Source organism: Xenopus tropicalis, chromosome 3 (genome assembly GCF_000004195.4).
Source record: "Xenopus tropicalis strain Nigerian chromosome 3, UCB_Xtro_10.0, whole genome shotgun sequence".
Taxonomy (NCBI): domain Eukaryota; kingdom Metazoa; phylum Chordata; class Amphibia; order Anura; family Pipidae; genus Xenopus; species Xenopus tropicalis.
This window is the reverse complement of record NC_030679.2, coordinates 89,684,330-89,698,900: the sequence shown is the minus strand read 5'-3', so window position 1 is coordinate 89,698,900 and position 14,571 is coordinate 89,684,330. Positions and strand designations below refer to the sequence as shown.

The 14,571-nt window shown below is 38.6% G+C and overlaps 1 protein-coding gene across 2 annotated transcripts in view; it reads right to left on the bottom strand.

Annotated features, from left to right (window-relative positions):
• The window catches only part of shank3 (SH3 and multiple ankyrin repeat domains 3), a 189,555-nt gene that overhangs the window by 37,129 nt on the left and 137,855 nt on the right, over window positions 1–14,571 (bottom strand). For both annotated transcript variants that reach the window (XM_018092370.2, XM_012960073.3), the window contains exons 14-16: window positions 3,595–3,708; window positions 2,590–2,665; window positions 2,148–2,230 (exon numbers count right to left, since the gene is read on the bottom strand). In XM_018092370.2, coding sequence (XP_017947859.1) covers window positions 2,148–2,230; window positions 2,590–2,665; window positions 3,595–3,708 — 273 coding nt within the window. The remainder of the gene's footprint in view (window positions 1–2,147; window positions 2,231–2,589; window positions 2,666–3,594; window positions 3,709–14,571) is intronic.

The window sequence follows — 14,571 nt, the reverse complement described above, 5'->3', positions numbered from 1 at the left end:
GAGCTCCCACTCATATGTATATAATAAAATTAAATATCCAAAGGAATCTTTTGTGTACACATTAGGCTACTTTACCCTCTCTTACTTTACTGTGCAGTTAAATAATATACATTTATAATCATCTAATAAAATAAGATTAGGTAAAACGGTTTGTATATTGCACTGGAATAACTTCTATATTGTGACAGCAGAGCTGTTTCTTAGCATTCTGCATGCTTAAAGAGTCTAACCCCCATATGAAGTAAAAGGCACTAAGTTTGCCCAGGAGCAGTAACCAATAGCAACCAATAAGATGTTTGCTTGTAAAACAGGTGATCAGTAAATTCTACCTTTTGATTGGTTGCTATAGGTTACTGCTTCTGGGCAAACTTAGGGGCATATTTATTATGCTGTGTAAAAAACAGCTAGAAAATTCGTCACACATCGCCAGACATCGCTGTGTAAAAAACGGCATCAAATCAGCGTAATTTTTTACGCGTTTTTCTTCCACCGGAATATACAGAAAATAACGGCGTAAAATCTGGCATTCGGAAGGCGATGTTCTCAGTTTATTTTACACAGCTTTTTACGCCATTTTTTCAGCTAATTTGTTTTACACGGCATAATAAATATGCCCCTTAGTGTCTCTTACAACATAACCCCTATGGCTTATTTTCAAAGACCCTTCAGGGTGCAGCTCAGCACTGGCTGCTACAGGCCAGACAATAAGTGCAGGGATCCTTTGCACCCTGTACCCCTGTGCTCCTTTCTGGAGGGCAGAGTCCTGTGGCATGCCTTTTAGATCAAGCTTAAGCTGGCCATACACGCACCGATAAAATCGTACGAAACCTCGAACCGTTGGTCGCACGACAGATCGAAAATCGCCACGTGTGTGGCCAGCTTTAGGCTCTCCCCCCATACACCCCTAACTTATACATCATTTTCATCTGACGCTGCTCCAAGCAACCATTTTTGTTCTGGCGCATAGTGCAGAGAATGGGGGACTTGGGGTCAGAGGTGCTTTCTACATTAGCAGTAAAGGGCACACTCTTGCACTTGTGCCCCATGGTATGTAAACGACCCCTTAAATCCTCTTCACAAAAGGCAGGGCGGGCAACAGTCTGTGATTTCTTTGTGAATACAGCTCTGCCTGCCTTTGGCAGTATACATGAATCGAGGGGGAGGTATGTTGCTGCCAACATTCCTGCCCCCTACCAATCTCCTCATTTGGGGCTGCACAAGTTAGGGATGGCCAACATGCGCAAGGTGCAAAGTAGCCCTGTACATACCCCCTACCCTATGGCCGGTGGTACAAATGTCTGCCTTGCACCCACCAGCCTTGTTTATGCACCTCACACTAGATTTTTTAATACTCTGCATTCATTGGGCATACGCTTTCAATATAAAACTCATACCCTGCTTGATCCAAGCATTAAACCACACTATTGTACAGAAAACACTGAGATTAGGGGAAAATGACCATGGACTGCTTCTTTTAAATCGGTTCACTGCATTATATATACTTATATGCAGTCATATGCAGACATTTATGCTAAATGTACAGATACTGTATATTTCTAGGCATTTTTCACCATGAAATTATTTTAATTTAGTTTTCTTCAAGCTTGATTATACATGTCTAGCCATTCCATAGTTTGCTTGATTAATTCTCAGGCTCAGGCCCCTCCACTTTTTAATATGGCACTAATCAATCTACTGATACTATATGTCATGCAATAATGAGCAATGCAATATACAGCATGAGAAATCTGCTAGTGAGACATAGAATGTAAGAAGCTGTACTGTACACTAACACTTCAGGATTCTGTGATGCAGATTTTTTTTTTCATGCAATATAAAGAACAACTGTTATCTGTTGTCTAGTACACCACCCAGTGCCTAGGTGTAGGCATTATGTTCAAAGTTGCCATCAGTGTCCTTTTCATCAGTTTTCTTTTACTTTCTCATTCAAACAATACAGCTGCAACTGCCAAATGTATAAGTGCTTCAGTATTTACTATGTACTATGTCCCAGTGTACTGACTCTAAATCAGTGATATGCAACCAACATGCTGCTCATGAACCCCATGGATATTGCTCCCAGTGGCCTCAAAGCAGGTGCTTATTTTTGAATTTCTGACTTGGAGGCAAGTTTTTGGAGTCTTTACCTTTTGCTCCTCGCAATACAAAGCCAAATCCCTCCAGTTCTCTTTTCTGCAAGCGTGCCACCTTCTCCTGGATGACATAGTCACTGCAAAAGTCACATTGTAAGTCATTTACATTTCTCACATACTGCATTAGTCCTCACTCTGTAATTAAACTTCCTGTTCTGCCTTTAGTCCTTAATGCCTGCACAAGCATACTTTTCATTGCTTCTAAAAACATGACAGTGCACTATTTATCCTGTGCTGTTGTATTCCTTTGCATGATTACAGGTGTTATATGTCAGACTAGAGTACCAGGGGCCAATAATGCAAACTTTGGCTACAGCCAGCTTATCAATATAGTTTATTCTTCATGATATGTTTCCTTTTCATACTCTCTTAACCATGGTTTTCAGTCTGACACTGTGACCATTCTTGCTGCCTGAACATGGTACACTTCTCTTACCTGTGTGATGTGAATGAGTCATAGGATCCCACTGTGTAATGTCTAAAGAGCCGCTTTGTTCGATCTTCACGGGTTTCTAGGAGCAAGAATGAGACTATGTTAGTCACAAGTATAATACAGAGATAGTACTTGTTTAAACTGATAGAACAACAAACACACTCATGGGGATTAGATCTCCAAACTTGACCACATATCAAATAGATTAAATTAAATTTAGGGTTAGTAGCATACAATATCCCCCATGTGGGGTGAATTAATTCTTAGGGGGAAATTTACCAAATGCTTTCTCAAGGGCTGGGTTTTTGGGGGGCTCTGCATCCCTTCTTTTGGGGTATTCCTTTTCTCTTTATGATTAAACTGGTAGAACAAAGGTGTATAGGTGCATATCCAAGCACGTTTATTTGCTGTTAATTTAACACTGCTCAGGTTTTTTTCACAGTAGGGGAACTGTGACAAATAAATATCAGTGGCAGGATAGATACTGACCAAACCTAGAAGGACCCATTAGTTCAGTTGTCTGTGCCATTTTTTGGCTATAGCCCAACGGGACTATTGCTTGGCCTGATACAGAACACTGCACAAACTGTAGTTTTCTTGTGTGCATGGTAGACTTTAGATGTCCAGTTTAGTCTCCTTTAGAGGTATATAAGGCACATGGGGCCCAAAAATAATTTATAGAATGAAATATTTATTAAAGTTGTTTTTGTATTTTGGTTATTTTCTTTTTCTATTGCCAAGAGAAAGACAATTGGTAGAACATTCACTCATAGCCTCCCCTTTTATGAGTTGTACTGCAAGTCTTTTCTTTAATGTTTGCATCTTACACCATGGACCTGTTTTGTCAACACTCCACTAAACATTTTTTCCTGATAATGTTATTGTCCACTGAACTAACTTTTCTACATCTCAAGAGTGACCTAAAAAGTAATGAATGCAACCACTGCTACAATGATTTGTTTCTCCATGTATGGTATTGCCACTTATATTACAGTTAGTTTCTCTTACCTTGCCTTGGATCAGGCTGCCTCATCTGAACTTCCTCCACACAGTCTGCTGGAAACCAGCCACTTCTGCCCTTCACAGAGCCTTCCCAGAAGCCCCCTTCACCTATGCTCAACACTGTGAAAAAAACAAGACTTAATACTGGAAAAACACTAAGGTACAAACCACTCACCAGCTATCTGGGTATAAACTTGCATAAAAATAAGCAATTATTAAAAAAATAAGACACCACAAAAAGGAACAATGAGATCAGGTGTAAGGAATAGGAGTAGACAAAACCAGGATGTCTAACCAGGGTCCTTGGACTGCTGTTGAAATGGTTTCCCCCATGGCATCCTTCAGGTTTTGATGGATGCTTAGAGCTATAGTTCAACAACAGATTTAAGACTTGAGGTTGAACATCACTGGATTAGGGAAGCACTGGAACAGATGTGAAAAGTAAGGAGACAGAGAGAAGACTGCTTTTTGATTCTCCTTTGCTTATTAATAGAGTTGAGCTACATCACTTGGGAGATACAAGTGAGTATGGCAGGGAATGAGAACTGATGCTGAAGTGCTTGTAGCTGAACGTTAATCATCCAAGGTATAAAATACTCAGTTTAAAAGTACAGTTCCATTATGCATTATATTACATTATGACAATACATCTCCCATATTTGTGTCCTCCCTTAGCTACTAATACCATGCTCACATACACATACATACACATACAGCAGCTCATTCATGTCTACCAAGAACCCTGTGTTGCATGGTACATTTTTATATATTTTTGAATAACTAAATTCACAGCTGGATACTTTCTAAAGAAAGAACTGTATCCCTGCTCTGATCAGCTGGCTATAACCTATTCTTTGTGTGCACCATTTCTACTTTTAGCTAGATACATGCCCTTCACATTAAAATGGTTTCTTTTTAATGAATCCATTCCCATAGACTGTGATAGGGGACAGAATTTGAGACTGACTTTTCTCTCTTACACACAGCAAGTGATATATGCTGGCCAAAATCAACAGATTCCACCACTTGAATGGGTATTGCATTGCAAGCTGCGAAAAAGTAAAAACCCAAATGCACAAAAGTCTTAGACAATTTAGAAATTTTAGAAATTTTGCACAGGCACATATACAACTGCAACTTTGGGGTCCAGATCACAAATAAAAGAGATTTAGAGGATTTTTTTAACAATAGAACTGCTATGACAAACTGCAAGGAGGTACATGATTTAAAGGGGTGGTTAAAAAAGGCCATTTCTAAACAACTTTTCAATTGGTCTTCATTTTAATATTTTTTTAATTATTTGCCTTCCTCTTCTGACTCTTTCCAGCTTTCAAATGGGGGTCACTGACCATAGCAGCCAAAAAACTATTGCTCTGTGAGGCTACTGCTTTATTGTTATTGTTACTTTTTATTCCTTATCTTTCTGTTCAGGCTCTCTCCTTTTCATATACAGGTATGAGATCCCTTATCCGGAAACCTGTTATCCAGAAAGCTCTGAATTACGGAATGCCCGTCTCCCATAGACTCCATTTTAATCAAATAATTCAGAATTTTAAAACTGATTTCCTTTTTCTCTGTAGAAATGAAACAGAACCTTGTAATTGATCCCAACTAAGATATAAATAATCCTTATTGGATGCAAAACAATCTTATTGGGTTTAATTAATGTTTTATTGATTTTTTAGTAGACTTAAGGTATGGAGATCCAAATTACGGAAAGACCCCTTATACGGAATACCCATGGTCCCGAGCATTCTGGATAACGGGTCCTATACCTGTACCAGTCTCTCAATCAACCAGTGCCTGGTTGCTATAGTAATTTGTACCCTGGCAACCAGACAGCTGTCAAAACTCAAAACTGGTGAGCTGCTAAACAAAAAGTGAAATAACTAAAAAACTACAAGTAATAAAAAATGAAGACCAATTGCAAATTGTCTCAGAAAATTAACCTCTATGGCATAATAAAAGTTAACTCAAAGGTGAACAACCCTTTTTAGATACTAGTCCTGAATTTCTGTGTTCTGCAATTTGCAACACATCCACATACACTGCAGATTGTGTTGATCCCTGTGGATAGATATATGCTCCATATGAATGAGCGACGTGTAGCCTGTATTACAGGCCCATACTAAACAATTCTGCACACCACAGCTTTGACTTTGTAATAGTTCTTAAAGATACTAGTTATTAACTAAATTAACTAAATTGGGGCAAGGTGCAAAGTCCATAAAAGTACAGGTACAAACCACTTTGTTTTTATCCACAATGCACCTTGCTAAAGCCGAAATTACAAAAACAGTTATGCACATGTTTTCATTGGATATGCAGTTTGATGAGAAACAGGAAATAGTAGGAGTTAATGGGTAATCTGAGGAAACATATCACAGGTAATTTTGTAGTATGTAAAACCTAAAGAGTTGGTTAGAAAGTGCTATTACAAAAGAACACCTTTGACTTCTTGTTTTGTCCCTCTCTGTCCTCTCAGCTCCCATTTGTTGTTCTATAAAAGTCATTGTTCATTTTCCTTCCATCTTCTCATTATACAGCTGTTTTAAGTATTTTTTGCATCAAGTATATATTACTAAACTGGTATTTACCCTGCATGTCAGGCAATAAATCTAAAGGTGCAGAGAGAGGCGCTGAGTTGATGAGGAAGACACTGATCAGAGTATTTATAAAGGACAGGCATGATAAAGAATAAATTCTATGTAGGCAGATTTCCTATGCCCCCCCTCCAGTGGTCCATAAAGGATGTTGTGAAGCAATTCATGTTACCTTTCATTCCAGTACCAATGGAGTTAAAGCTCTAAAACGGGTCTTGTCACCTATGTACTGTGTTATTGTTTAGAGCCCAGCTGCAGGCACCACCCCCTGACTTGGATGGATGCAGTTCTCAAGCTAGCCTTGGTTCGGCCTTGAAGGTTGTGCCACCTGTTGCAGCATAAGAACAGTAGTGTGGGTTTTATATAATGCCACCATTACACAGTGGCTACAAACAAACATATGGTAACATATAGTTGAAGATGTTAAAAGGTTAATTGTGCAGTGATGTAGAGGAAAGAGAATGATGACAAGTAAACATGAGTAGACAAGATTTGGCAAGTGCAAGATTTCATTTAGACTCTAATGGAATGATTTGTGTCACATTAAAGGAAGGAGGCCAGGTGGGCATGAATAAAATCAGAAATATCTGTTTTATGAACGAGGAGAAGCAGAAACGTGTTTCTGTACTGTAGTGTAATGGCGTGATTTCCAATCAAATGGAAGACTGGAAAATGCATTTTGGGCAAGGATTGTCCCTAACCGATTGTCCCTAACCAAAATACCAGCTGAGGTCAGAGCCAAAACTGCAAATTTACCAGCAACATTTTTTTCATACTTTAACAAATCTTTATGTTTTAAATAGGGATTTCTATAGACCATATGCTTGTTTTATACGAGAAGGTTATATTATCTCACCCAGATATCAATCTGGTTGGGGTAAAATCCTATCCAGTGAGGACTGCACTGAATCCCAGATACACTCCTCTCCTTAAGGGACTTTAGCCTTATGTCTTCTTTATATTTAGGCTTGTCCACCTTAATGTTTTCACACTTGATGGCTTCATAATTGGGCAGAGCACCATGTCAAATTTAAATATTATACTGTTATATTCTTCTCAATCAACTGCACAGTGCTGTGAAATATTGTGGTCTTCTATAAATAAACAATAACAGTAAATGAATAATAGTGTAGGAGTAGATTTCCTAAAAAAACAACCACCATATTTATTCTGAGTCTTCTTCTGTCTATTCTTTAGTATTAATTAAACTACTTAGTTTAGAAAGTTTAGTATTAATTAAACTACTTAGTTTAGAAAGTGAGACTGAAAGGTTCATTTACTAACGAAGGCAATAAATCGCACTAGGGTAGTTGCCAGAATTAACCAATTAGGTCTTTGGTTTCCTTCCCTTGTAGAAGGCAAAAACTAATTGCTGACTGACTGCAGTTGGTCACTGCCCTTGTGCATTTTAGCACCTATGTTTTTATGTTGCCCCCCCCCCCCCCCCCCCCCCAGTGTCAGGCTGGAAAACTACTTGGACATGGGTTATGTCATAGATTGTAACAAAATCTACTGTCCTACTGAAAAGGTATTAGTGACCCTGACAACAGTTTTGACCTTTGCTTAGGGTTTAAACGCAAGAAGTACCAGCAGATGGTGGATAAAATACTACCTACAAATATTTAATGTGGGACGAAATGAAACAATAAAACCGTAGCTAAAACAAGGCTGAAACTCCACATAGGTTATATAAAAGTCAGGGAACATCATTAGAGCACCATGTCCTGCCATGATTATTTCCCAAGCAATAGGCACAGAAGTATTGTGTCATGTAGGTAAGGTGGATTATAAGATTAAGTGGACAGAACACAAACACTTAAGAAATAATAATACAGAGCAATCATCCAGTCTGGCAGAATAGTACAAATCCTTGCATAGATAAACAAAAGTATAAACAATTAAAGGGAAAGTTCAACTTAAATAAACTAGTGTGTTATATGGTATAGAGGTATGCATTTTAAACAAATTTTAAATTAAGGCTTTAAAAATCCAATTTTATAGTCATTTCCCATTTTCTATTTGCTGCTAACAAAGCCCAAGCAAATAAATAGCTGTTGAAATCCTGTGCCTGACAGCTGTACAACAAACACATAAATAATTAAAAAAAAAAAAACAGACCACTTACAAATCATCATAAATATCACTGTCTACTTTATGCCAAAAGATAATCTGAAGATGACCTACCCCTTTAAGGAAGGTAATAAACTGTCCGCTGATTTTTAATTTTGTTTTATTAACTAAAACTGCTATGAAGGTATCACAGGCTTAGTGTGAATTTTTAGACTTGCCTGAATAGACATGGTGTCTCTGGCAGGCTGGCTACAAGTTTATTCCCACTTCCCTTAAACCTTCTATTATGTTATAATCCCCTTACAAGAAGCCACAATGGAACACACACCAGCAGTACAAGGTGCATCATGATGATATCTCTGTGGGGTACAGTCAGCTGAACAAGGCTGTAAATGACAGGGACAAGATTCTTGTTTTCATCTTAGTTTGAGAGATACCATAAATTTTGTGGAAACATAAATATTCCCCTGCATTAACTACAATTCTCCAGGAAAATCTAAAGGTAAAGTGACAATTTAAACAAGCTTTACTTAATTGGCTCTAGATAACAAGGTTTGGTTAACCATGGTAGACTGGCATATACAATATGCATATATAATAGGTTTTTTTTTAAAGTGTATTTATAAGTACTAGTTGCCAAATGTATTAATCTTAGACTAGCAACAACGAATGTTAGGCTTAAAGCATGTTCACAGTTTCCTTAATACTCAGATTTAACTTGTCAAACTACAATCAGTGCTTCTGCCAACTTGGAACATGATGTTCTATTGCAACCCTTAGGCCGATCCACATGCAAACAGTACAGGGGGACAGATCAGCACGATCCAACTGCAAGTGTTGTTAAAAGCTAGAGTTTAGCACAGCCTTGATTCATTTCCATCAGTCACATGGGAATCACATGTAAAAAAAGCCTTTCATCTTAAGACACTGAGAGAATTTATAAAATGGCAACTGACATGATAGGTAACATTGAATTGTTATTTAATGTTATTGCAGTACCTTCTGCTGGTCAGATGACTTCCTGCGTGTGCTTGTTCCCCATGATGCATCCCATCTTGCTCTGGCACTCCTCTCCTTTTATACCCTTTTCAGCTCCTCTCTCTGGGACATTCCCAACACTCACTATCTCCCTCTAGAGGCCCCTATATTGTAATTACAACTAGAACATTTTTACATGACCCACTAGCTCCACCTTGTGGCCACACATCACCAGTAATATGGTTTTGCATACTATAATAAATATGCCCCTAACTGTCTATGGTTATAGATTTGAAGAAAACCTCGCACTACAGCTCTATTATAGGGTGCACAGATGTGTAATAAGAGTTTAAGTTTTTAGGGAAAGACACATATATAGGACTGGCACACCTATAACTAATAAAATGTAACCTTTATTAGGAATTGCTAAAACATATACCGTTTAAAAAGATAGAAAAAGCAAGAAAAAGAATATCTAAAATCATTGCCCTATGCCTTAATTGTAAATTATACTGACGTATCTGTGACAATTGTCACATTGCTGCTCTTTCGAGGTTTTTTTGAGTTCCTCAGGTTAATGTAGCAAATGTAGCAAATGCATTAAGTATGAGCAGTTCTACTGACGATATCACCTGTAATCTCTACTTTGTTGCAATTTGACCAGCAATTATGTCAAGATCGTATATCACGTGTAGGAGCAGAAGTACAAGGTAAGTTTTTAACCTGTTTATTTCACAGGGTTCTGTGGTTTGAATCCCTGACCTCCCAAACTGCTATGTTCAGAATGTTACTAATAAAAAATTACTAACTCTTGACGTGTTTACGTTTCTTTATTGGTTTATATATAATTTAAATTATTAATGCGATTGGATGGCGAATGTGACCGATTCGTATGGAACACACCGGGGCGAGAACGTGCGGTAAGTTTCTAACCCGTTTATTTCACAGGTTCGTTTCCCCGACCGTCCAGGTTGTGCCACTCAGAGCGTGGTTAGTAAGAATTAATGGTAAGGTTGAAATGTGGATAGGAATCTCGATCGCTATACTAAAATCAACACAAATTGGTCCCGTAGTTAAGAGCGGTTGACCTGAACTGTAACTCCCATATGTTGTTTTCAGTGAGGAAGAATTGCTACTATCGCTCTGCTTTACAGCGCTTACTGGGTGAGGAGAGATCGATTTTTACTAAGTACATATAATCGGGACTCACTCCCACCTAATTCGGGTAAGCTTTGTAGATAATATTCCATTCATCAAAGAGTGCGTGGATGTTAGATCAACAATCCTGCTAAGACGTTACTGATTGCAGCTGTCAGTCGCTATTCAGCTGGCTTCACTAAACCCGCAAGGGTAGATGGGATTCGTAATAGGGTCTCAAGATATCCCTTTTTTTCCTTCCAAAACAAAAACAGAATTATTGCCCACCCTTGCAAGTCATTATTTCACGCATTCACAAATTATTACTACTAGCCCCCAATACTCCGATATTCAGTGTGCGATTGAGGGCTACAGAAGTGTTCTTTCTTAGCCGAAATATCATATGGATTTTATCCGTAAGTACAAATCCCTGTGTCTACAACTCCTTATGATTTACATCGGCGCAATGGAATATGTTGGTTAGGGATCTCATGCCTCTTGACCCGATACTTATTATTTCAACAGTAACGATAACATCGCGAAGTATACATGCCGCCCAATCCCAACTTCCACGGCGGGAGTTCAAAAATCTATTTAAAGTTTATTCACAGTATTGAAGTTAACCGGGCTCTGTGCCTACACCTCAGTGCTTCTGTTACCTCGGCACGGGAATTAACCTCAAAGTTACACACTCCTCCCAATCACACTTTGACGGTGAGGATTCGCATTACAAAACAATAGAATCTCTGTGCCTACACCTTATTGTTCTTTACCTCGGCACAGAGTTTCAAATATATGGCAAACGTTGCCGATCGCAAAAATATGATAGGTCTCTACAGTAACTACGGGAATCGGTCGGCAAGACAAGTTAGTTAGCTAGTCAAAATCCCATGCCTGCTACTCGATGTTTTAGTACCTCGGCATAGGAGTTAGTACTGCAAGGGTACACACCCAGTCACCCCTTCAACAACCAGCGAGAATTCAGAACGTCAATCTCAATTACAATTCGGTCAGTAAGTATCCTTGTGCCTACACCTCAATAATGTTTACCTCGGCACAAGGATAAAAAGGCATAGGGTATACACGCCGACGCGCGTTTCGCTCACAGGCTTTATCAAGGCAAATCTGTCTATGCACTTTCTGGATTCTGTTAACCCTAGGGTTGATAAATCCCTGCTAGACTAAAATCCTGCTAATAGCAGTCTAAAAAACTGAAAATGAAATGAAAATGCAAAATTGCTTGGAGATGCACCTTGATTATCTTTACATCAATTTACTGTTTGGGTTCAATCATAGTTACATAGTTAAAGGAAAACTTCCATGGGAAAACATCAGTCAGTAGAGCTTCTCCTGCATTGAAATCCATCCTGTGCTCTGACAAACTTCAGTCAGACTTTCCTGCTGAGCTGCAAGTTGGAGTAATATCACCCCCCCCCCTCCCCCAGCACCGGCGATCAGTAAAATAATGGGAAGTTAACAAGATAACAGCTCCCAGTAGATTTCAGAATAGCACTCAATAGTAAGCAATCCAAGTCTGGCTTGGGACTCCTACGGTTACATGGGAGTAAGAGGAACAATAGATTATCTGAAAGCAGTTCTAATGTGTAGTGCTGGCTCCTTCTGAAAGCTCAGACTCAGGCACAATGCACTGAGATGGCTGCCTACACACCAATATTACAGCTACAAGAATACAATTTTAAATGGTAGAGTGAATTGTTTGCAATGTAAACAATGTAATTTAGAAATAAAAAGTATGCCATAAAAATCACAACAGTATTCCTTTAAATTGGGTTGAAAAAAGACCAAAGTCCATTACGTTTAACTCTTCCAAGCAAACCCCAGCGCACACACATAGACCAATACCGTCCTATCTAAACACTCATATACATAAACTGTATATACCAACATCAATAGTATACCAATCGCCTTGGATATTATGCTTGTACAGGTATAGGACCTGTTATCCAGAATGCTCGGGACTTGGGGTTTTCCAGGTAAGGGATCTTTCCGTAATTTGGATCTCCATAACTTAAGTTTGTTAAAAATCATTTAAATATAGACTAAACCCAATAAGATTATTTTGCCTTTATTAAGGATTAATTATATCTTAGTTAGGATCAAGTACAAGGTACTGTTTTACAGAGAAAAAAAGAATCATTTTTAAAAATTATAATTACTTGCTTATAATGGGGTCTATGGGAGATGGCCTTTCTGTAATTTGGAACTTTCTAAATAAAGACATTAACAGAATCTGCCATTACCACATCACTAGGAAGGGCATTCCCCAATGTCACTGCCCTCACCGTGAGGAACCCACTGCACTGCTTCAAATGAAAGTGCTGTTCCTCTAATCTATAGGGGTGACCTCTGGTGCCCTGGTCGTTTTTATGGGAAAAAGAACATCCCCCAACTGCCTATAATCCCCTCTAATGTATTTGTACGGAGTAATCATGTCCCCTCGCAAGCGCCTCTTTTCCAGAGAAAACAACCACAACCTCCACAATCTAACCTCATAGCTTAAATCTTCCATCCCCTTTACCAGTTTAGTTGCACGTCTCTGCACTCTCTCCAGCTCATTAATATCCTTCTTAAGGACTGGAGCCCAAAACTGCACTGCATACTCAAGGTGAGGCCTTACCAGGGACCTATAAAGGGGCAAAATGATGTTCTCATCCCTTGAGTCAATGCCCTTTTTTATACAAGACAGCACTTTATTTGCTTTAGTAGCCACAGAATGACACTGCCTGGAATTTGACAACTTGTTATCTACAAACATCCCCAGATTCTTCTCAATTAAGGATCCCTCAAAACTACCATTTAGTAGATAGCTCACGGTTATATTATTTCTACCAAAGTGTATAACTTTGCACTTTTCAACACTGAACTTCATTTTACATTTTGCTGCCCAGTTTTCGAATTTTGTCAAATCTCTCTGCAAAGTGGCAGCATCCTGCATTGAGCTTTCAATGCCCACCTCCAGGTCATTAATAAACGAGTTAAAAAGCAAAGGACCAAGGACTGACCCCTGCGGTACTCCACTAACAACATTGGCCCAATTAGAAAATGTTCCATTTACCACCACTTTCTTTAATCTATCCTTCAGCCAGTTCTCAATCCAAGTACAAAAATGTTGTTCAAGGCCAATATTACTATATTTTATCATTAACTTTTTGTACAGTTCTGCAGCAAATGCTTTAACAAAGTCCAAGTATGACATCTACTGCCACCCCAAAGTCAAGGTTTCTGCTCACCTCCTGATTAAAGGCAATTAAATTAATCTGGCAAGATCTGTTACACATAAAACCATGCTGGCACAAACTCACAGTATTGTGATTTGTATTGTATTCAAGTACCCTATCCCTTATTACTATTTTCAAATCAGAAGTATGCTTCTGAACAAAAGCTGCCCGCTGATTGGTTGAAATTGGGTACTAAAGCTAGAGAAAACTTTTGATTATTATTACACTGTCCCCTAACATTGCCCATGATAATCTTCTCTAAAACCATAGACCACAGATTAATTAAAATCAATGGATATTTCATTCTACTTTAGAACTGTAAATATTATGGCATTACTAGCTCATATTGATGGATATATATATTAGGGATGCACCGAACTCCTGAACCCACCCTGACAGATTCTGCCGAATCCCGAACTGAATACAAATCTCAATTAACATGTGCAAATTAGGACCGGAAGCACGTGCAGCAACATTTTTTCCCCGCAACCATTTAACCCTTTCCGAATGCCAATTAGCATATGCTAATTCATGCTAATTAGGATTTGGCTGGGACCATGGATGCGATAAAATAATTTCTGTCCAGACCCTTATGTTTCACTGACTACAGAAATATGAAATAAAAATAATTCCTGAAGAAATCCTGCACATTTTGCATTCAAAAACTAGTGCTCTTTCCTAAAATTAGGCACTGAATGGAGCTACCACACAAACGTACCTACACACATAAGAGTACTGTATGTATTTATGTGAGAAAGGGACTCACACAAGTGTTATACAGCAATGCTCAAGCAGACTAGGAACAAGAGAGACACCGAAAATGCCAGAGTTAAGTTATTTTTAATAATTGGCTATATAGTACAATAGCTGGACTGCTCTTAGGCCCTCACTGCTTTGTACTGTACTTATGCTATTTCTAGCTATTGCTTATGTTAAATTTCTACCAGGACACAATA